The sequence below is a fragment of the Chanos chanos genome, chromosome 4, assembly GCF_902362185.1.
Source record: "Chanos chanos chromosome 4, fChaCha1.1, whole genome shotgun sequence".
Lineage (NCBI taxonomy): Eukaryota > Metazoa > Chordata > Actinopteri > Gonorynchiformes > Chanidae > Chanos > Chanos chanos.
This window is the reverse complement of record NC_044498.1, coordinates 7,595,145-7,617,705: the sequence shown is the minus strand read 5'-3', so window position 1 is coordinate 7,617,705 and position 22,561 is coordinate 7,595,145. Positions and strand designations below refer to the sequence as shown.

Here is a 22,561-nt window from a genome sequence, read left to right as displayed (position 1 = left end):
TCCGAGTTCCTTATGCCAGGAAGATATTACCAGGAACAGATATTGGACCCTTCTCACCTGCATTTACATGCTACGGCGTGGGTAGTGCACTATCAAAGACGTATTAAAAATAATGGCCCTGCATATCAGTATCATCACAAGTCTATGGACATGCACACACACACACACACACACACACACACACACACACACACACACACACACACGCTGAATAGGAGCCACCAGTATAAACAGCCATTCGAAAGTGTCAAAAACATGTTGCAAAAACATCTGCATTATATCAGTTATGCTAATGCAATGCCAATAATTTGAAAAATGTCCAGAATTATCAACAGTTTCCAGATAATATTCAGGCTTGGATGGGATCCATAACATGCATCACTGACAATCCAACTCTGAACAAGCAAAAAAAAAAAAAAAAAATTAAATATTTCACTTGTGTTTGAATTTCACAATATGTCAAAATTTGTGTAGTACTCTGAAAATCACGGGGAAAAAATTTGTTGTCTCTGCCCAGTGTGAGGTTCTGCTGCAGTGGTTTTCTTTGAACATTACCTTAGTGAGTCTTTCAGTCTGCAAGCCAAAAACTTTATGGCCATAGACTTGCCTGTGCTCTTGTCTGAATACTCAAGGTTTAAGGGTGGATACATTATTCTCCTGAAAGCAGGAGAGAAATGCAACACACTCAGGCGTTGGCCGCCCTATGCCGATCCCAGATCGTATTCTTATGTTACGCCAGGCCCCACCTGACAGAGAGAGGGAAAGAGAAAGATACAAACAAACAGAGAGATAGGTGAGCAGGAGAGATAGGTAAAAAGACAGAGTGAGGCAGAACAAATGAGAGAGAGAGAGAGAGAGAGAGAGAGAGAAAGAGAGAGAGAGAGAGAGAGAGAGAGAGAGAGAGACTCACTATAATGAAGTGCAGAATTCGTTTTAATGAACAGAATTTTGACACCTGTTATTTTTCTCCTTGCCTCTCTGTAGCCAAATGTTTATGGTGCTTAACTGTGGTAGAATGAAGTCACAGAGAAAAGCAAATGCAGAACAATAACCAAGAGGAATTCTGTTTAAATCATCCGGTGTTTTGAATGTGCTTAGGATATGGTTTTGTTTGCCATTACAAGTATTAGCCCTGAGTTGCAACAATCGGCAATAAGGAAACAAGATTCGAGACTCGTAAATTAGCCTAACTGTATCTTTAAATGTCAGGAGGTAAGAAAGACGTAAGATTCCAAATGAATTTTTCACTTTCGCTATATAAGACTGCCTTTCAATCATGACAGAAGTGAGGCAGTTACTGAATTCAGTATTGCAGCAATGTAAACACTGCGCAAAATCATACCCAGCAGATGGCTAATAATCTCAAAATGCCATACCTCACGTAGTAACACAGACAAATGCATGTAAATCAACCATGGGAATGCTTTAAAGTTAACCTATAAGCATGTAAGGTCTAGTCAGTGTTTGCAAACCCACTGAAATGAATAGCCTCTTCAAAACCATCTCTTCCACCACTCAATTATTGCGTTATATTGCTGTACACTCTTTCCTTTATTCAGAGAGGCTGCGTAGCTCCAGCTGCCTTTGGTTAAGTGCTGACATGTTAAGTGATGTGTGAAAGGATACCATTCTCTGTGACAACTTGACATTTGAAATGAGTGTGAAATGTTAATTTTAGCCGATTGTGATTACGCGCTAATTGCCTTGAATATAATTACCTGTAAAGAACCCCAATGAAAATTGTTTGTCAGTGATTCAGAAACTAACAGGTAAACAAGTTATAACGGCAAAATTAGCATATACTGTATCTAAAATGCTGCCTATCGCAGTACATGTACAACAAATGGACATGAGTACTTTGTAAACACTGACCTAAAGTGTCTAACTTTGTAGCTAAATATGAACAGAGGGGCATCTAAAAAAAAAAACCCCAAAAAAAACAAGCAACAACAGAAAACAATAAACAGAAATATGAGAAGCGAACACAGCCCTTCATGCACTATTCATGTATTACTCCTCGATAAGTATTAAATGATGCCAGTGATCATTATATATAATACATACACAAATGTTACTGTGAGTCTATGTACATCTCTACAGCAAATGTTCTTTTTTGGTCTCAGAATATTGTTTTCTCTTTTTTTTTAACTTTTTTTTAGTGCCACATCGAGCCACGTCTCTGCATGTTGATTATTTGTGCTCTATTTTTATGTTATAGATTCTCTTTCATTCCGTATTTTGTTATCCTGTCTGTCTTATGCGAGCATAATCAGATGCTCAAAACAACCTTGCTTTCATTAAACCATATCACGAGATCTCTGCACTCTGCGGACATTGATTTTTATTGGTCCAATATGCTACAGTTTAATAACTCTAATCTGTCTGACAGCCCAAAGGTTAAAACCCAGTGATTTATCAAGTCTCCTCGCTAGGCTGCGGCTCTTTAATTGCTCAGCTGGGTTAATTGTTAAGGTGTGCCGCCGGATCATTTGGAAATGATCCATCATTTAGCTTGGGTGATAATGAGTTTCCGATGGCTCAGCAACCCCCTCTGTCTGCCTCCCAGTGCCCAGGAAAAAGAGCACAGTCAAGCTGAGATCCATGAACATTCTTCCTTGACTGGACCTGGATCCTTGTCCCTATGTGTGTTTGTGTATGTATGTCGATGGGTAAGTGTGTGTGTGTGTGTGTGTGTGTGTGTGTTGTGTCTGTGTGTGTGTGTGTGTATGTGTGTTGGGGGGTGGGGGGTATCCGTCTGAATCATGACTTTAAATGAAACTGACCCTCAAGAACTACCTAGAGTGGTTACCAATCTTTAAGATGTGACCTCACAGGTGTAGAAACAGAATGATTTAGGTAGGGCAGCTCTGATAGGCTTTTCTGTTAAGATTTTTTTTTTTCTTTCACCTTGGACTGTAGAAGCAAAACACACACACATCAGCAGGGTAATGACTGGGACTGAAGTGAATTATAGAGGTAAACCACTTGTAATGGTCCCTTCTTTTCTTCTAAGCTTTTCTGGGGTTGGGGGGGGGGGGGGGTTTCAACCTACAAAACGGAAACCCCTCTGCTACTTCAACCGTACAAACTCCCTTCGGCGAAATAACCCTAATTCCTGTATTTTAAATGTCATTCGTGGTGCGCTGCTCAAGCAAATGCTCAAAATGTGTCTTTATGTACAGTAAGATCTTAAAGGTCGTTTTTTTTTTTTTCCCAACCAGTCCTTAAAAGAATGCTCATGATAGCACAAGGCTGAATTATACCGGACTACACTTGTTTTAGAAGAGGAGGGCAACACTTAAAATGCTGCTATCAGGAGGTGGGGGGGGGGGGTTGCTGACAGTAATTGGAAATGTCAGACTTCTTTCCATAGACCATTGGTTATTCGGAGCACTTGGGCTGATTCACATTAGGGTGTTTAAGTGCTGTGTCAGACTTAACAGTGAGACAGAATTCGCACAAACTTAAGAAAACAATCAAGTTTTCCACACTCTTTTCGATTTCCGATAAAGAATCATAAAGAATCTTCTTTTGGTTTTGCAGAAACATTCATAAACAGAAATAATTTTGTTACAGTTTCACTTATGGAAAACTATTTATATTCTGATATTTACTCAATGCGAGCTCTGCATGCAAAATTATACAAGTCAGAATTCTGCACATTACAAATCACTTACTGGAGTTTGGACCTGGTTGTGAATTTTAAGCATGTAGATCAATATTTATAACGAGTTCATATAACTTTATTAAAGTTATTGTGATTAATAACACATTGTGTTGATAAAGATACTATACACTTGACAGCAAGAGACCAATAACATAAACCAATGAATGATTTATATAGGAGCTAGACTTTTAAATAATGTCTTAGCAACCTTGCTGTGTATTGGTTTCACACTTTAAGAGGGCCTTTTCCGTTCAGACTGCCATACACTTCAGCAGGCGACATCAGACCAAATGATTTATATCTTCTACGTATTTCTTTTCTTTCTTTATCTCTTTTTTTTCTAGTTTTTTTTTTCTAGTTTTTTTTTTTTTTTTAGTTGTCTCTTGACAGGTTGTGATTGCTTTATTACTCTCCCAAGAGACTGTTGGATTCCTTCGCTCCCTTGCGTTTCACTCATCACTCATTTTTCTTTTTGTTTTTTTGTTTTTTAGCAGGGAAATAACGTTTCACGATTCACCATGGGATATGGTGACAGTTTTATTTAATGGACGCCATTCAAGAGTGGGGGGGGGGGCACCATCGAATAAAAATAAAAGCAAGAAGAAAAGAGGGAGCGAAGGAGAGGAGAGGGGGCTGGGGGTTGGATTCCCTAAGCTAGACGGCTTTGAGTGAGTGCATTTGATAGACTGCAAATTGCGTTTACTGAACTGGAGACCTTATTGGTTGCATGGGTTCTATGGAGCTGCCTTTGAAGTGCTGGGAATAGCCACCAATTTTTCCACACTTCAATGAGACTTCAGCAAAGTCCTGCAGTTTGTATACTTCCACATCACCCAAGGCATAGAAACGATTAGTCATCATATTTGAATCTCAGTATATTAGAATCGTTCCCACACATTGCAGTGATATCTGGGGGTAATAGGATTTATTTGTCCATGTAAATGACACAGACTGACACACATCATCATAAAACTAGGTGACTCAGTTTAAACAGAGCAGATAAATTGTCATAATTGTGAGAAGTCACAATTGTAAACTTAAAATAGGCACACTTTGAGGTTGGCTGTGTTTCGCTTCTCTCCACAAAGTTCAAAAAGGGAAACATGTTCTAATAACAGCGGCTAATTATGCTGATCTGTGGTCCCAGAGAGGCTTTGTTAAGCCCTTAATTGCACATTCTTTTCTCTGAACTTTTCCTACTTTGTCCCCTGTGGAAATAAGCATTGAACCACCAACGCATTTATATATATATATATATATATATATATATATATATATATATACTTGTTATTGAAAAATTGAATGGATTAAATTTAAGGATGATGTCTCCAATTAAAGAAGACAGTCACTTTTCAAACTGTATACTTATCAAATCATTCTCAAATCATTATATTTTGCTATGTTTTTTGTTTTCTATCATTGTTTGACTGTCAGGACTGTGTGCTATCACCCAAGAGAATGATACAGTAGTATGTTATACATTGCTTACATTGCTTACAAGAGATTTAGTTTCCATGGGAACTTCATGAATGGCACAGAAACAGAAGTACATGTTTACAATGGGTCCAGAATGAGTGACATGGCCTTTTGTAGTCATGATATATATTTATTAAAGGACAGTGCCTGGACTGTATGAGTAAGCCAGCTGCAGAACCTTATGCTCTTAAATGGGTTGATATTGTTGGAAATATCCTATTACTAATCTGATGAAACATACAAAAAAAAATCTGAATTTTTATATTAAAGTAATTTCCTTCAATAATGACAAAGAAACATCAAACAAAACCATCAAACCTCAGCTGTCTTGTGATGCCATGCCATTTTGAAGTACGATAACTCTATTACCGTAAACAAGAATCATAAAGGACACGTATTCTGCCCGTCAGTGATAATGTAATGTGTCAAATAAAGCATGTTTTGCCCGTGGCATCGCTCTGTGAGAGGTTCAAAAGCATTCATGATTTGTCGGAGATGGCAAAGAAGCTCTGTTATTGATTTATTCCCCTGCCTGGTAATGCCTAAACTCCTTGGTAAACAACAGTTCAACATTTATGTCACTCTAAAACATACAAAACAAATAAGTGACTTTGAATCTATTGGCGTTTTTGCAGTCTGGTCTACCTCGAAAAGTACCAGCTGAGCGTTGTGTTCTCACGCTAACTTCATTCTGTGTTTGTCAAATGGATTAAGTTCAAACAGCTTATGAAAATGAGCAAGTAAAGGTTTTTTTCCCCCAATTTTACCTCTTTTCTTATCCCAGTGTTCCTTTGTGATTTTGCATAGTTGAAATCTTGTGGGCATGGTGCCTCTACTGAAGAGCCCAGATGTGGACATGTTCAGTGTTGATGTCCTACTTCCTTGGCAGGAGAGAGCTGATGGAAACCGGTCTGTCATACCACGAGATCGGTGCATCAGTAAGTTCGGCTAGACACAAACGCATTACTTTTTCAGCACGTTTACATCAAAATACATCCCATTTCACATCAAATCAGGTGCAAACACATACAGTATTCTCTCCTGCCAAGCTATCTGGAGATTCACCCCTCATGTACAATTAATATCAGTGTAGCCATTACACTTAATATTAACATAAAAAAATAAAAAAAAAGAGGAAGAAGCGTGGGAATTTAGCGAATTTAGCAACATTCACTCTTGAATGTTAGAAACAGAGAAATTAATCACTCCTCAAACTGTAATTTGTGATAATGTCTTCACTTATGATGCAATAATGCTGCAGTATGAATTTCATATCACGGAGAGCTCCTCCACCGTGCTGTCAACCACATGCTTCTCTGTTTGCTTGGATGATCTGATGTCTTCCCGATATGAATTATGAATCCCCCTCCAAAATGTAATTGAAAGGGAACAAAACCGTTTGAACTGCCGCACCGTAGCCTCTCCGTCCTACTAATAAGCCCTGATTGGGCTTTGAAGTGGAAGTGTGTCGCTTCCTTGCACAAGATAAATCTGCACATCCTAGATACCATCTCCAGGAAGTCTCTGGTGATGCTTTTGATACATGTTTAATTTACAGCTCGTGCTAGGGGCACACGGTGGCAGGAAATGGTGAATGCTTGAACACCGAGGGGGAAGATTTTCATAACTTATTGATTCAGAATTGCGGGTAAAACAAGCAGCACTCATGAAATATGACAGAGGATAAAGGACTTGGGTGTCTCTGGAACAATCACAAAGAAGGAATTCTAACATGAAATATGAAAATTTGATGCTGTTAGCTGAGAGAATCATTATCATCACCTTGACAGGCTGCAGATGTCATTGATGTCTCACTTTCTTCTCTCTGACATACACTTGTCATTTGTCTTTATCTGTCTTCTCTCATTCTCTCTCTCTCTCTCTCTCTTTCTCTGGCCCCCATCCCCACCTTCTGTCTCCACATGCCTATACCAAAATGGATAATGTATATTGTAACTAAAGCCCCGCCCACATATGAGTTTTGTTAAGTCCTAATGAGGGCTAATACATTTGTGAATGAGGTCTGAGCACATCAAACAACATACACTGATGAACGGCTAGGAAGATTTCCACTGTGAGTTATTCTGTGGGACAGATAAATCACTCGCAGATGTGTGGGCTTTTGAACAGGAGAATGATGAATACCGGCCTACATCAGATTCAACTCTCAAACACAGGCAGAATATATGGGGGAAAACCTAAGTCAAATTACTTTTAGAGAGAGGAAAATAAATAAATAAATAAATCGAAACCATCCAGTCAAAATGACATTGTGGGAGTAGCGACTAAAGATTAGCCTCTTGATAAATGTTTTTAGAATCAGTATAGGGACATTTCAAGTGACTTTTTGCTATTTTTAACAGGGAAATCACACTAGGAAAAATTTAGCAAATAAGACATTATGGACAGGGAACCACTGACTTTGCTAGGTGAGCATTTTTGATCATTTGTTGTTTACTGTGGGATAACTTAAGCTTTTGCTTAGAAGCTATTTTTCTGAAGTGCAAAAAGTCAAGAATGAAATGTTCTTGTTTGACGAGAACTTCATGACTAGAATTCATTATCATTCATGACACTTTGGATAATAGTTTCCCTTGTACTTTATCTTAGGTTCAGAGGAACTTTTCGGCCAATATGATTTGATTTGAACAGTTACTCATAATTTTAAATATGCCTGTTTAATTGTACTCTCTGGAGACCAGAGTGTGAGGCATCTTCACCTTGTTTCATAACTTTATTTGTATCAACAGTTAATAGAGGAATATATAACTTTCTACTGCAGTTCAGGAACTGATGAGTGGAGAAGGTAAAATGACTCTTTTTGTTTTTTTGATGATTAGATAGTATTGCATAAGTATTTATTTAAATGGTTTGCACTAGTAAAAGTGACTTGTAAAAACCAGTCTGAGGAACAGTCACGGTATTGTCTTGGATAATTTTCTCCTCGAGCTATTTCACTGTATAAACCTTTGCATATATGGTATATACTAACAGGCCTACGGCAAGTTTATTTTGTAAGAATTCAAATAAGAATTCTGATCATTCGTATAGCATATGGAAGGGCAAAGAGATGAAATAGCGGCTCTTTTAGCTCATTTCCATTGAGTGCTGAGCTTTTCCAGTGGACATTTAAATGAACACTTATTTTATGCTGTCAGTTAGGTTCTATCATAGATCATTCATATAGGCAGTGATATAGAGGAGGAGGTGCCAGACACTCTGGAAAATTCAGAGGAGGATCCTGATTATGTTACATCTACTCATCAACATATGTCTCTTTTGAATGAGATTCCCAGACTTTGTCAGCCAGAGAGAGAGGCCACTTTCCAAACCTGATTTTTTTTTTCTTTCTTTTTTTTTTTTATGATACCCAGTCCCGTTGAACGCCACATGGAAGTTAAGCTAAAGTAAACCTGTCTATGACATAAAATCTGCTTTTGAACTCCAAAAAATGTGCCGCTAATTAAAATGATCCTTGACATGGCCAAACTACAGGGAGACGCATTATGATAATTTGAAGGATCTTGATGATGACTTGCTTGCAAGTCTGCATTAAACTGCTGACCAATTTCTGACCTCCATATTTACAGGCTCTAGGCATGTAAAAACAAGCAAAGCAAGCACCAACTGTCATGGCACACAAGTAGATTTCCAGTACTAGATTTAGAAAGCTATTTGGCTCAAATCTGAGGATCAAACAATCGGTGCATGTGCGCCGTCTTAAGGATTTCTTCATGCATGCAAGATTTGCCTGTGCAATCGTACAATATTGCACAAGCAAGCGACATCATGTAATTTGATGTGAACTCTTTGAAAAGGGTTGAAAAGAGTGAAAAAAAAAAAAACACTTGCTGAAGGTGGAGCAATGCATGTCCTTAACAATGGTGTCTATGGTTCATGTGAGATAAAACTGCAGTATTTACAACATACTACCCAAGCATTCATTGAAACATTTGATAATCTCCTTGTGCACTGGCCTGTTTATTTCAGTGAATGAAAAAATGAAATGTGATGTGATTATTCATTTGGACATTAGCAGTATACAGAACTTGTCAGTAACAGCATGGAAGAGCAAACAACAAAATCAATCTAATCAACATCTTGTTCTCTAATACACATTTTGTTCTTTTACACTTCCTGTTTAAGTAAAACAGGGGTACCTAAATCCGGAACTGGTAATGTAGCCGCCTGCAGAGTTCAGCTGCGATCCTGATCTAACACACCCATTGTTCTTCCAACGTAGACGCACCCTCAGCACACCCCATCTAGTCTGCTGCACTATGATTGGTTAGTTCTAATCTAGTTGGTTGTCAACACACCTGTCAGGTTAGTCCTTGGTGGGATTTAACATGAATCATAAGTTCTGCGATAAATGTTCACTCTTGTCATTGTGTGTTATTTTCATGGCAGAATTTAAATGTTAAGAGATCAAATTTCAGAAACCTATCGTTGTTCGTTAACTTCATGGTAGAATCAAACCATAAACTGGATTTCTGGTTTAGTGAGTCTTGACCAGTCATAACGTGGCAGAGCAGATGTAGGGCATGTAGATCGAGCACACGTCTATGCCAGAAAAGCAGTGGGAAAAAAACATACCTCTTGAAGACTGTGACTATCAGAATCAGATTTGTTCAATTAAAACTGTAACCAAGGGGGTAGACTTCCAGGACCGGTCTTTGGCACCCTTGAACTAAAGGGTCATTAACAGTATGATCACACCCAGACGTGTGTGCCCAGGAGAAGACTTGAGAGTCAGCATTCACAAATAGCAGAGAAATTTCCCTGAGGCGCTTTTTTACAGGTCAAATTTAACCCATCCATTATTAATGTTATGATCTTTAAAAATATTGAATAGAATCCCTTCTCAGTGTCAGCAGAACAGCTCTGTCACCACCAGAGAGCAGTAGAGATGATTCATATCCTTGAGTTCTAGGACTTTTCCATCATCTGACAACTTGTTCAGCTGACTGCTCAACTCCACCTGCTCATAAAACAATTGGTTACACCTGTATTGCTTGGTTGAAGTGTTTCAAAAGCCTAGTGTGTTTCTACTCTGTGCTCTGGGGGTTTGAAAGAACTGTGTTTGCGCGCTGCAGGTTTTATTGAAGATGTCAAGGCTTTTGACCAGCCTGCACAGTGTGAGCATGCAATAAGACTCAACCAGTGCCCTACAGGGCTGCTTCACCTATTTCCCATTCCCCGCCATCCCTGGTCACACATCACAATGGATTTTGAGTGGTAGATTGCAACTATCTCATGGGCAGGAGGTCATTCTAGAGACTGTTACTCTAAAACCACGTACTTTCTTCCACAACCGAAACTGCTTTCTGCGTAAGAACCCGCAAAACCAGTGATTAATTGTGTGGCATGATTACACAGAGTTCTGAAGAACATTGTATCAAACTGTGTACCCCAGTTTGCCTCATGATTTTGGAGAGCCTTTTGGACTCTTGAACTTGAGAAACGAACATCTTGAGCTCTATTTTCTATTACTTATTCAGTTCCTCACCTGACTGTTCAGCCACGCTTATTCATCAGACAATTAGTTTCACCTATTTTGCTAGTGTTTAAAAGGCTTTGTCTGATTCTGCCCAGTTATGAACTAACCTTCTTCTTATATTGTGATTACGTTTCTGAACTCTTGTCGTGACTCTTTCTCTTGCAATAGTTCTTTCGTTTTCCACTGTGGATTGCCTTGCGCCTGGTTTGTTGTTCTTCTCTCATGGATTTTTTACATTTTTTTATGACTGCTGTTTAATTAAAGTCATCATTTTGTTTTAATTCACATCTCATCCTTTGACGTTGCCTGTGCAACTCAACTCAACTTTTTTTGTTCATCCACTTCGGCGTTTCCAATCACTGACCGTAAGCAAAATAATTTTATTGGGTTTTGTGCCAAAGACTGCCATGGAGCTAATTTATATATTGCTTTTTGTTCCCATTGTAAATTCTGAGTACTGAATTTCAGCATAATAGGAGGGGTATGGAAGAGATCTTGCTGCAATAGTATTGAACGGTTTACATTTGGTGTAGATCACTGCAACATAAAAAAAAAAACTAGAGCCATGTGTTTTTCTCAGTACAATCATGCAACAAATCCGATACGCTCTCATTTCTTCTCAAATTTTTAAAGAGACAAACGCAAGAAGTTTCTAGCGTAACTTCATCAGAGTGTTCTGTCAACTGTTTGAGCTTAAAGAAAAAGACTCAGACATGCTAAAGTTGTTTGTGATGGATGGTATCATTAAGGTAACAGGCATAGCCTGTTGGCAGATGAGACATATGGAAATCCATCATGTCAAGATTAAAGGTGACGAGGAAAGGTTGCATTAGAGGGATTTACAGGAACTGTCAACAGATGACTCCTTTAAGAACTTCTCGCAATAGCTACCTTTTTAACTTCTCCCAGGGTCAACTCAACCAGTTATGGAAATGGACCAAAATTCAGTTCATGATCTGCAATTCATTCATTGAGAATAATGGGTGATAGAGAATAAATGAACAGATGATCCATTTTCTCACAGCATGATCCGTTTTCTCACAGCACAGAAATTGAATTGACCCTCCTGTTCTTCTTGCTTGCTCTAAAGTTTTTTTTTTTTTTCTTGCTTTTTTTTTTTTTTTTTTTTTTTTTTGTGAAGAGAAAAAAAAAAGCCACCAAGTTATTGTTAGCAGTGAAGTGATTTGGTAACTTCCTGAATCATTGGTCGGGAAGTCATTTTCAAAAAAGCATCCTGAGCTTTTAAGAATCGGAGAGGACGTAATTTATAACGTATTGATCCTCTCAAGAAGGGGGCACGGTCGGGGAGACCTCCCGGCAAGGACGCCTCAGATGTAATTGGTCCTGGAAGCAACATTTGTCTTGATTACAGTCCATTTCAACCCACAGAGACAGGCTTGGTGCCGTTCATTTGTCATGTCATCATCCTGAACTTCCTTGGTTCGCTAGCGCTTGTGTCATCACGTCCTCACCACTCATCGGTACTTGATTTAGGGCCAACCAGCACTCCAGAGTGAACGTTTTGCTTAATCAGTTGATGTATCATTGAAATTGGAATAAGTACGGTGGTGAAAAGCATTTGGAAAATTGGTTGCTAGGATGATTTCAGTTTGTGTGACTGTTTCTATTTACATGATACCACCATGAACTTAGACGTAAAACAAGACACAAATTTAGTCAAATATGCGTTTGTTGTTGTTTTTTTCTCGGTTGTCTTTCTTAATCTGAAGTATTTATGTCTCTGTCTGAATGGCAATTTGCGCTGTTTTCACTATGAATAGCTGGCTTGAAACTACATAAATTGAGCACACTCACAGAGACAGAAATTCAACACGGATCACACATTTACAATCTCCCTGCCAAGCTTGACATGAGAAATTGTAAGAAAGCATAAAAATGTTAGTCATCCAATTGTAGCTTACACATCACTTTCTATGCAAAACTACAAAATGAAGGTTTCAGAGCTATAATAATAATAGTAAAAGAACTTTTGAAAACATAATTGACTAAAATGACAAACTGATGAATTCATAAAACAAACCTGGCCTTGCTGATTCAGAATACAATAAAAGATTAACACTGACATTTGATCCAACATAGATTTATTAATTTTATCCTAACAGTAGTTCCATTCAGTCTCCCCTTTGGTAGAAATACATCATGTATACCTTATAGGTCATTAATTCGATTAGACAGCGAGAAAAAGCAATCCAACTGGATAAGACATCATCTCTTTTGTCAACATCAAAATGCCTGTTTTGGGTCACAGCAATGACATTGTTGTGTGCACAGCTGAACAGTGTAAGCTGATTCAGTCGGTGGAATCCAGATAACATGGGTAATGCATGCATCAAGCAAAGAAGCACTTTGAATGTATCAAGGTTTGTGACAAGCCTTGAAAAACAAACCCAAAACAGTACTGCAGTAACGCAGTAGTTGTCACTCATGTAATAATGGACATAATACACTGAAATTATGTGAGTACAGTTTATGTTTTTGTTGTTATGGTTATATAGTGAGTTATAGTTTATGTAGTTATCAGTGAGCATATAGCATTTATAGAGGTTGCAATGCACAGTGTATCATTACTCAGTTACTTCATGTTGTGTAGGCCTGTTTTTTTGTGTTACTCAAATCGGTGAGGCCACGTTTACTGATCTTACATCTACAGGACCACGCCACTCATCACAAGATTATCACTAATTTTAGTCATCTGTGTGACGCCTAACATCATTTCATTAGTTTATATGCATATCTTTACTTTTAATTACCACGATTTCATCACAGCTTCTAAGAAGTTGTATTAATTTGCCTTAATGTGACACATGGCTATATCATTATCTCTTTTTTTACAGTGACTTTCATAAAAAAATAATGTGCCTTAGATTTCTTGGAGTCTCTCTCTCTCTCTCTCTCTCTCTCTCTCTCTCTCTCTCTGTGTCTCTCTTTCTCATGAGAGCTTGTGTGGTTTGTTGTTAGCATCACGCTGTGACCATATGATTACCATCATCACCCTGTCGCTATCCCATGACTCTGCCTAGCCATGCGCCCCATGCTCTCAGAAAACCACTCACTCACTCACTCACTCACTATCTAAGCCGCTTATCCTAACTAGGGTCGCGGGGGTTGCTGGAGCCTATCCCAGCGGTCACAGGGCGAAAGGCGGGGACCCTGGACAGGTCGCCGGTCCATCGCAGGCTCAGAAAACCATTTAATTTCAATTAGACTCCGCCAGCCTTTCCAGGGACAATATCGCTTTCATTTTTGGTAAGTCCCTCTTAATATGAGCACAATAACCGAAATAATCATGTGCATCGAATCCTGTGAACTACCCACGGAGTTGCTGACCACCTCCCCAAAACGTGGGACTGAACACTCACTTCACTTGACCTTACTACAGTTGCATGTCATTAGGGTTTGTTAATTCTAAGAGAAAATGCGAGAAATTATCAGATGGTCTGTGTTCCGGGCTGGACTGCAGTCTGAAAGGAAATGAACATCTGCCATACACAAAAAAAAAAAGTGTTTATTTCTTTTTTATTTCTTTTTTTCTTTCAGAGACGTCAAAGAAACATCTAACACAACAGTGCCATCTGCTGAGTAACAAAGGGAGGAAAGGGAAAAAAAACGACGTACGTTTCTGTGCTTCATCAAGGAGGGCTGTTGTTTAAAATACAAAATAATGAATTCCTGTGGAAAATTGGTAAGAGCTATGTGAATCTGACGATTACGTAATGTTGATCAACTTTATCAACATTGTGTCTGAGTGTGCGTGTTTGCGTGTGTGTGTGTGTGTGTGTGTGTGTGTGTGTGTGTGTGGGAAAGGGGGAGTGTGTTTGCGTGGGGATGAGCATTAAGGCCTGTGTGTTTAAGGATGTAGGACGTGTGTGTGTGTGTATGTGTGGGCGTGTGTGCGTCTGTGTGTTGGCCGGTGTTGATGTTGGTACAAATCCAAACAAAACAGTGTCCAAGGTCCAAACAACTTTTTACTCTCCATTCAAGTCATGAGCAAAGCAAGGGTCCAGTTTACCTGATACATCTGCATTATTAATCACACGGTTGCTGAGGGCAACACCAGAGGTTGTTTTGCACGACTGCACAATGATAAAATCAGTGATAGTACACTAACTGCTGTTTTGCAGCAGACTGTATTCATGCATTTCATTGTATTGAAGATTATAATTTTATTATTTTAGCAAAGCATGAGTATCATGAATATTCTGTTTGTATGGATGCTGTCCACGTTTTTCTTCCTGAGGCATTAACAAAGATGGATATAAACATTTTAAATATTTAGTTTGTTATACCATCTGGCGTGAGACATTTATGTAGGTTATGTCTTATGTAGTCGAGAGCAGGAAAAAATGTTGATCTGATGTAACACTGACATTTTTCAAGTCATCTCAAGGATTCTTAAAACTGGATAAGTGAGATCAACTCAAAATCACAAGACAATTTTCTTCATGGCTTTTCTGAGTGACGTCAACTTTAAGGCACAGATGCTCATCAGTAAAAACTGAAAAGTTCAGTTTACTCAAAGTAGCTACAAAGCATGGTCCCTTACATTAGTTTGAGCTGAGCTAATTTTTCTTTTCTTTTTTTTTTCTTTACCCTCATCATCAGCAGGTATCGCAGAGAGGTCCAAATGTTTTGGAATATTTTGTGAAGTGCCTTTAATAATAGCGTGGTGTTATTTAACGGTTTTAATTATGTGGACCGTGTTGCATTCAGAATGTCGTTTTTCTTTCTCAATTGCAGAAGATAACCCCAAAAAAGTTTGACAGTGTAAGTCACAAATAGACTTCAAACATACTTATCCACATTCAGTATGTAGATCATGGGAAGGGACTGAAGAAGAACCACTCTGATACAACCATGGTTTGAGCTCTTATCTGTTTGACTTGAGTTGACTGCCATCTTTGAGCAAATAAAGGCTCTTTTCCATTCACTTTCATCTTCTGTTTCTTCGTGTGTTTTTTTTTTCTGTTTTTTTTTTCTTTTTTTTTTTGTACCATTGATGTGTTTCTTTTCTGTCAGTCTGATCCAGCGCACGTGAGGAAAAATGATTTTAAAAGGGGACTGATATGAACTCCAATCACGGACATACATTATACATAGGCACTTCAATGCTTATCACAGAATATGACAACTCTGGCCTCATTAAAAATGTGATCAAAATGTGCCGTCAATATTAAGTAAGCTGTAAGAGTGGGAAGTGGTTTGAGGTTTGAGCTGTCTGCTAAGCATGTTCTCTCTATGAAGCCTGAACACGCTTGTAACCTTATTATTGTTGTTGCAGACAAAGAGGGATATGTTTGTTTACCTAAAATTTGACCACTTTGGTATAGCGGTTGTTGTGGTGGTTGTTCTTTTTGTTTGTTTGTTTGTTTGTTTGTTTGTTTTCTTTTGTTGTTTTTCAGCATTTCACCCTCTAAATGGGAAATTGTCTTAAAGATAACTGACATTGTAAAATGGACCAATACGTTTAAACACTTATAACACAGTCAGCCCTGATTTTTTTTATTTTTTTTTACATGTGTTTGTTCGTTTGTCTTTTTTGCTGTTGTTAATGTGAACCATTCACCCATACATTTTAAAGGAAAGATAGCAGAGGTATTTCAAGGTTACTAAAACACATCACCATTTGTTTCTTGACTTTAAATGAAGAGATAAGAAGGCAGTATATGGAAAAACTATTGTGTGTGTACAGTATTGTCAAGTCAGCTAAGTAAGATAGAAGTTGATTAGCCTCTGAAGCTATGGGGAAAAAACCTGACTCAGTCGTCCTTTTGTGTTGGATTTTTTAAAGACAGTATATTGATTGAACACGCTGCTCTGAAGCAAGGCCTCTGCTGCTAGGTTAAAGGTCAGCGTCAGCTTAGGGCATTGAACTTTAGACCGTGTCGATCTATCAGCTCTCTGAGGCAAACCACAGAAACTGGATCAGAATAACACCGTCTCTTGCTATCTTTTGCTACTGGAATGTTGGGCCTTAAAGAAAAACTAAAGTTTCATTACAGGTGATCACACAAAACAGCAGCGCTGTGAAAGAAGGAGGACTTGTAAAGTGTTTGGGAGTAGGAGAAAAGGCCAAGATTTCCGTAAGTGCACACTGCTCATGTCCAGTTTTCGAAATGGACACTGTGTTATTTACAACTGCAAATGTGAACTGAATGAAAAAGAAATGAAAAAATTATCATTATGTTTACCCACTCAGTTTATCCATCCATTTTTCTTCTCATCTACCCATCCATGCAAATCCACATTTTGATTAATCATCTAGAAACAGTCTGGAGATGTTTTGAAAATGAATCACTGCGGAGGGAAGAGTCATTTAATCCATACTGAAAGCTTTTATTATTAATAATAGTTTGTTTAAAGAAATATGACTACTACAACTGTTTTTGAATGTGTTGAAAAAATCAACATCTCCACTATTTTCTAGTGGGTAATAAAAGCATGGTTTTGGAATCTATATCAGTGTTAGTATCACGTTAGTAACATGTGAGCATTATCTCCTGAAAATCCAATTATTCTTGCTGCAGGTGGCCAATCAAGGTGTATTGTGGAGAAAATCGTGTTGTCCTTGCAGTATCACAAAGCGAAGCGGATAAACCACTGACTTTGTTTTGAAAGGAAATCTTGAGATGGGGGTCTTAAGCTTTTCATAACTCTCCTGTGTGGACGTGGGGGTAGTATTGTCTCTCACTCAGCTGTGGGGTCTGTAATCTTGCCCATGAAGAGGATACTCTTGGTGCTGTCGTCGACAATCAGCAGGAGGAATGGCCTGTTGAGCTCCATGGAGTCCGGGAGGGACATGGGCATGATCTCTATGGTGGTTGCAGCAGCTGCCTCAGTACCTTTCTCATCAACGCTGAGAACTGCCTTCTGGGAAATCTGAAGTAAGAACGCAAAGCAATACACAATGAAGAAACGTTGTTTTCTCATTGCATTTATGTGAACATTTAGATTAAATATCTATTATCAAAACTGCATCCTGTACTTGTAACATTTTCCAAGAATGATCTTAAGCCACCGCTCATGATGTAAAACTGGATGGGAATCCCCATCCTGGAGAGTAATAGGGTTTTCAGGATCAAACTCTTAACTCTTAGCTTTAGGTCTACAGAAGAACAGTGAGCAAGCCACCCGTTCAAGATAAGTAAGATCCTGAGCATGCCCTGTGTATGTTACAAGTTCGTACTTTTAGCAAATTTTCAACTTCAACTTTGGATTTGCAACAACTGATGCAATGGCTTGGGTAGGAGAAAAGACTTCACTCACATACCTTTGAGACCTTCAGTTTGGTCTCCTCTGACATTCCTGCGAAGTCCGCTGTGTCCGAAAATGCACTGACTACACCCATTTCCTTCAGAGGGTCACCCAGGGAGTAAGTAGCAGAGATGGAGAATTTGGGCAGACATATATCCACAGAGCTAAGAAACAGAAAATGCAATTTTGTTACTCTCTGTAAACCTGAAATGTTTTACTGTCATTGTGTTACCCTTGAACCACTCAAGTCTTAAGGGAGAGTGTTACCCTGCCTGGTGTAAAAAAAAAAGATTTATGATCTACTTTTTTAAAACAATTATTTCATCACACTTCAGATGTGCTCTCCATAAACACTTTATAAAGTGTCATGTCTGTCTGGGTAAAAAAAGAAAAAAAAACATATTTTAATATGCAGATTTGCAATTTGACAAAGTATTTTTTTTTCAGGCATTGGAAAGCCTCAATAGGACAGCCTAGCTGTAGCATTCAGCTCTAACTGGTCATCAACTGTCCTATGATCAGCTGTCCATGATCAGCTGTCCATTTACTCATTATTTTGGTTAGATATCACTCTATACAGTGACCTTTATGTGACCCTGTCCTTATTCAGCACACTTGAGACTGGGGATATATTCCATGTTAACTGCACCGATAATAATGTTTTGTGCTCATGGCATCTTTGTATACACGTTGTCCTTATTGATTTTCACTATATGCATATCAAGAGATAAAACCATCAATATCTGGTGTTTTTTGTGTTTGCATCTTAAATAACTGATGAGTACAAAAGGCTTCTTCAATATGGACACATATTTTGTCCATCAGTTCAAAACTAAATGCAACTGCACAACTGTAATGTAAAACATAGACGTATGCATGTTGTGTTAGATATATCATTCTAATTCAGTATTAATCACCATATAATTCCTCCACTGAATTGCTCAACCTTTTCCCACCAGCATTTTACACAGTCTGCAATGAGATTGAGCACTGAAAGCTATGCCCTAGTTTCTTACTCTTCTAAGGAGACAGTTCTTCTCTGTCTTTCAACAGAAGTGTCATGCCCTACCTTCTAAAGACAGAGCTATGCCAGTGCTTGATTTGTTCCTTAGAGAGGAGCTGCTCCACCTCAGCCATCTTGTCTTTGTCAGGCAGAATGATCATCATGGAGGCATTGCCCTTATACGGCAGCATTAAAACAGAGCTGTGATTCCCCTGGTCATAGTAAAAGTCATAGCGTCCTGTCCTCTTCATCATGTCCACTTGCACTTTGGTGTTCTCATCAACGTGGAAGTCAGCTTTGTGGGTGTGTTTCAGTTCAAAAGGCTTCTCCCATTTACCTAAAATCAGGAATTAAAACATGCTTAAAGATGTCAGAATGTCCATGTGATATCTTTAAACTCAACATCCATTAGTGTGTCATAATGTGAGCCAAAATTTTGATAAGTTGGTGTGTGTGGACATACCTCTGAAGAATATGTAATTGATAAGCATCATGATATTGTCAGGGTCCAAACCCTTCACCATGTCAGTGATCTTGTCATGTGTCTTCTTGGCAATGTACTTGTTAATCTCCTGTGCAGCTGTTTCAGGTTTGGCAAAATCAACGGTGAAAGCCTCGCTCTTGTAGAAGTGTTGGGCGTCCTGAAGGAATTTGTCCAAGACCTTGAACCCCTCTCTGATGGCCACAGCGCTGCCCGACTCCAGCTGCAATCCTGCATCGTGGCTCTGGTCCAGCATTTGAAGCAGGTGCTCATAAGCCTCATTAACCTGGGCTGGGCTGAGGTCACTGTAGCCTAGTGTCTTGAAGAGTTCTGTGTGTGTTTCACCCTTAGCACCCAAAGCCAGCAGGGACAGTGCCATCGTGAGACCCAGCGGGGAGAAGAAGACATTTTTGCCCTTGGAGTCTGGTAAAGCACTTAGCTTCTTGTATAGACTGAAAGCAAAGTCAGCATTGTGTGGCGCAAGCACGTGGCACTTTTCATGGTCATGGTCGTGGCTTGCGTGGGGCTCTCCCTTGTCATGGTGAGGGTGGTTGTGTGACTCTAATGTATGATCATGGTCAGGAAATGCAGTGCAGGCTGCTACTAGCAGCAAGCTAACAGCCAGAGAACAACAACATTTACCCCACATTTTGTTACCTGCAGAGCAAAAACAGAACAGACAGATTGTCTTATGATGTGGGGGAACGTAACTGCAGGTTTTGCCTTTATGGAAAACGCAATGCTGATAAGGTCACAAGGTGCATTACAGCTGGTATGGTTAAATAGACCAGTCTACAGGTTTTAAGCCAGCTGCAGGATCCTTAATTTCTGACATTGTTTGGGTGTCCGACTTGCTAATTAGCACAGATAGTATACTCAATTTGGATTCAGTTATTACAGCACTAGCTATAGTGCTGAGAGCTCTACGCCACAAAACAGTCATAATTGCAAAACAGTTACACATTTTTAAAGGAGACTACACTTCAGCTCGGTAATTCCCACTCGAGTTTGTCCTGACCTTTTGAACTAGCAGTATTTTCTGCAGGCTAAGTGGCTTTTAGGGTAATGTTACCTTATAGGCCACCACCACATACATGATACAGACCTGCATATTACAGCATGTCATTAGTTACCAACATTTAACACATGGTCTCTGATCGTTTGCAAGCAATGAACTGAGGTCACTGTCTAGCCTAAGGAGTATAGCACTGATGTGGAGCTGTGGCTATACCATTTACAGTGTAATTACTTCATAGCTGTACATTATTAAGGTTTAACATGCATTCTTTGAAATTAGCTCAACATCTTTTTAACTAATCAGAATCAAGTATTTAATAATGCTGCTATGTAATGTGATGTAACAGATTTTTGCTGCTGTATGTCCATAGTCATATTTATGTAGCCAATCACGATCCAATAATGATTGCACAGTTTGATCAGAATTTGCGGAATTTACCAAAGACTTTATTCAGCTTATCTTGGGCTATCAAGGCCTCATCGGTTATAACAATATTCAGTTAAAGTTCCGCTGAAATTCCTGCTTAGGGCTGTATTATATGTCAAAATATTGTCAGGCTGAATGTAAAACAGGCTAAACATGAGACAATGTAGCTTATGTTAAACTAATCTAGCATTTTGTATTATTAATTTGCATGCAGTTCACGCAACATATTATACCACACAACTGAGGCAAAGCCTCAATGACACATGACATTTTGGTTTCATTTAAAATCACTTAATCTTTTTTTTTTTAACTTTTAAAATGTATTTTGTTTGATTTAATTATATATGTGAGTAAAATCAGTTGGAGCAATTAGTAACCAAGTTGATTCTCTTTCTCTGCTACATTCCCTTGTTGACTTTTGGCTGTATACCCCAGCATCATTTCACCTGTCATTTGAAGATAATGTAAAATCGTGGTGTACATGGATATGAACTGTAAAATAACTTACCATAAGTGTCCTATCCTCAGGAGACTGCTCAGCAGGGAGCGTTTTCATTTTATAGTCTTTCAAGAATCAGCTGAGTCAAACATTGTAAACATTAACCATAGTCCAACCTCTATTCTGTGAATCCAAATTCAGATTCTTACTCCCCTCAATGATGCAACATGTTCTGGGTGTGTTGAATGAGGTTTTCACTGACTAAGGGGAGTTTACGAGCATTTTCGGGATGAACAAACTGATCAGTTCATAGTAATTAGCAGAATGCCATACTCCAACCCCTGTTCTCATTTGCTTCATAAACGTGGGAGGGTTAACTGTAGGGTGAGCTTCGACCTGGTTTTCTAGCATTTGATAAGAGAAGTTGAGTTTATGGCATTTCTGTGTCCTTACCCCAAATAGCTCAAATAGCCGTATTTGAACAGTTCAAATATAACGTCGTTAGGATATTTGTACACAAAATCATTCATTCTGTCCAAATCAACATTTGTTGAATGTTTGATCTGACACAGATTGATTGATGCAGTGCAGGTGAGTTTACGGTGGGGGAGCTTCCTGGTTTTTTCTTAAATCAAAATCCAACTTGGTCATTTTGGTTTATTTTTTACTTTTAGAGCGATTTCTTTGACTGAGGAAACGAATGTAATGTAGCTGCACTCCTTATCGATTTTTTTTTTTTTTAATGAAAACTATGAAGTATATGATTTAAGTGTTTAATAACAATGCTGCGTAGACTCTGGACCATTCCCATTTTTCAGCCAAGAAAATTGTTTTTACTATCTGAGGCCTGTCACCAAGTTGTATATGCTACTAGTAAATGTTAGGTGAAAAATAATCAAGTAAGCCACCGAAACATCCAGAGTGATGTCTGAGCTCCACTTCCTTTTGACTTGGTCTCTTCCACCAGCGGCTCAATTTTAGCCGGTCTTGCCGAGAGAAACAAGGAAATAAGCAACCCCCCCCCCCCCCCCCCCCCCCCCCCCCCCCCCCCCCCCCCCCCCCCCCCCCCCACCTCTTCAGTTTTTCAGTTCTTTTGTGTAAAATGACAGAGAATTGAAAAGTAACACTAATATTCAAAATCACACACACTAAATTGTAATAGTGTATACAGTTTATGGAGCTACGCCACAGTAATGATTCTCACACTGTTTTCATACTGTTCAGCAAACTATCCTCTACTGTGAAACTTTCGCCTTGATTTTGAAAGTTGAAGGACCTC

General features: G+C 38.8%; 1 protein-coding gene across 1 annotated transcript; it reads right to left on the bottom strand.

Moving 5' to 3' along the window:
• Positions 1–16,972: 16,972 nt before the first annotated feature.
• Positions 16,973–21,447, bottom strand: LOC115809886 (alpha-1-antitrypsin homolog). The gene is made up of 5 exons (XM_030771739.1): positions 21,352–21,447; positions 19,382–20,056; positions 18,985–19,255; positions 17,932–18,079; positions 16,973–17,540 (listed from the first exon to the last, which is right to left on the bottom strand). The coding sequence occupies exons 2-5, from the start codon at positions 20,046–20,048 to the stop codon at positions 17,349–17,351; spliced, it is 1,278 nt and encodes a 425-aa protein (XP_030627599.1). The 5' UTR covers positions 20,049–20,056; positions 21,352–21,447; the 3' UTR covers positions 16,973–17,348.
• Positions 21,448–22,561: the final 1,114 nt, after the last annotated feature.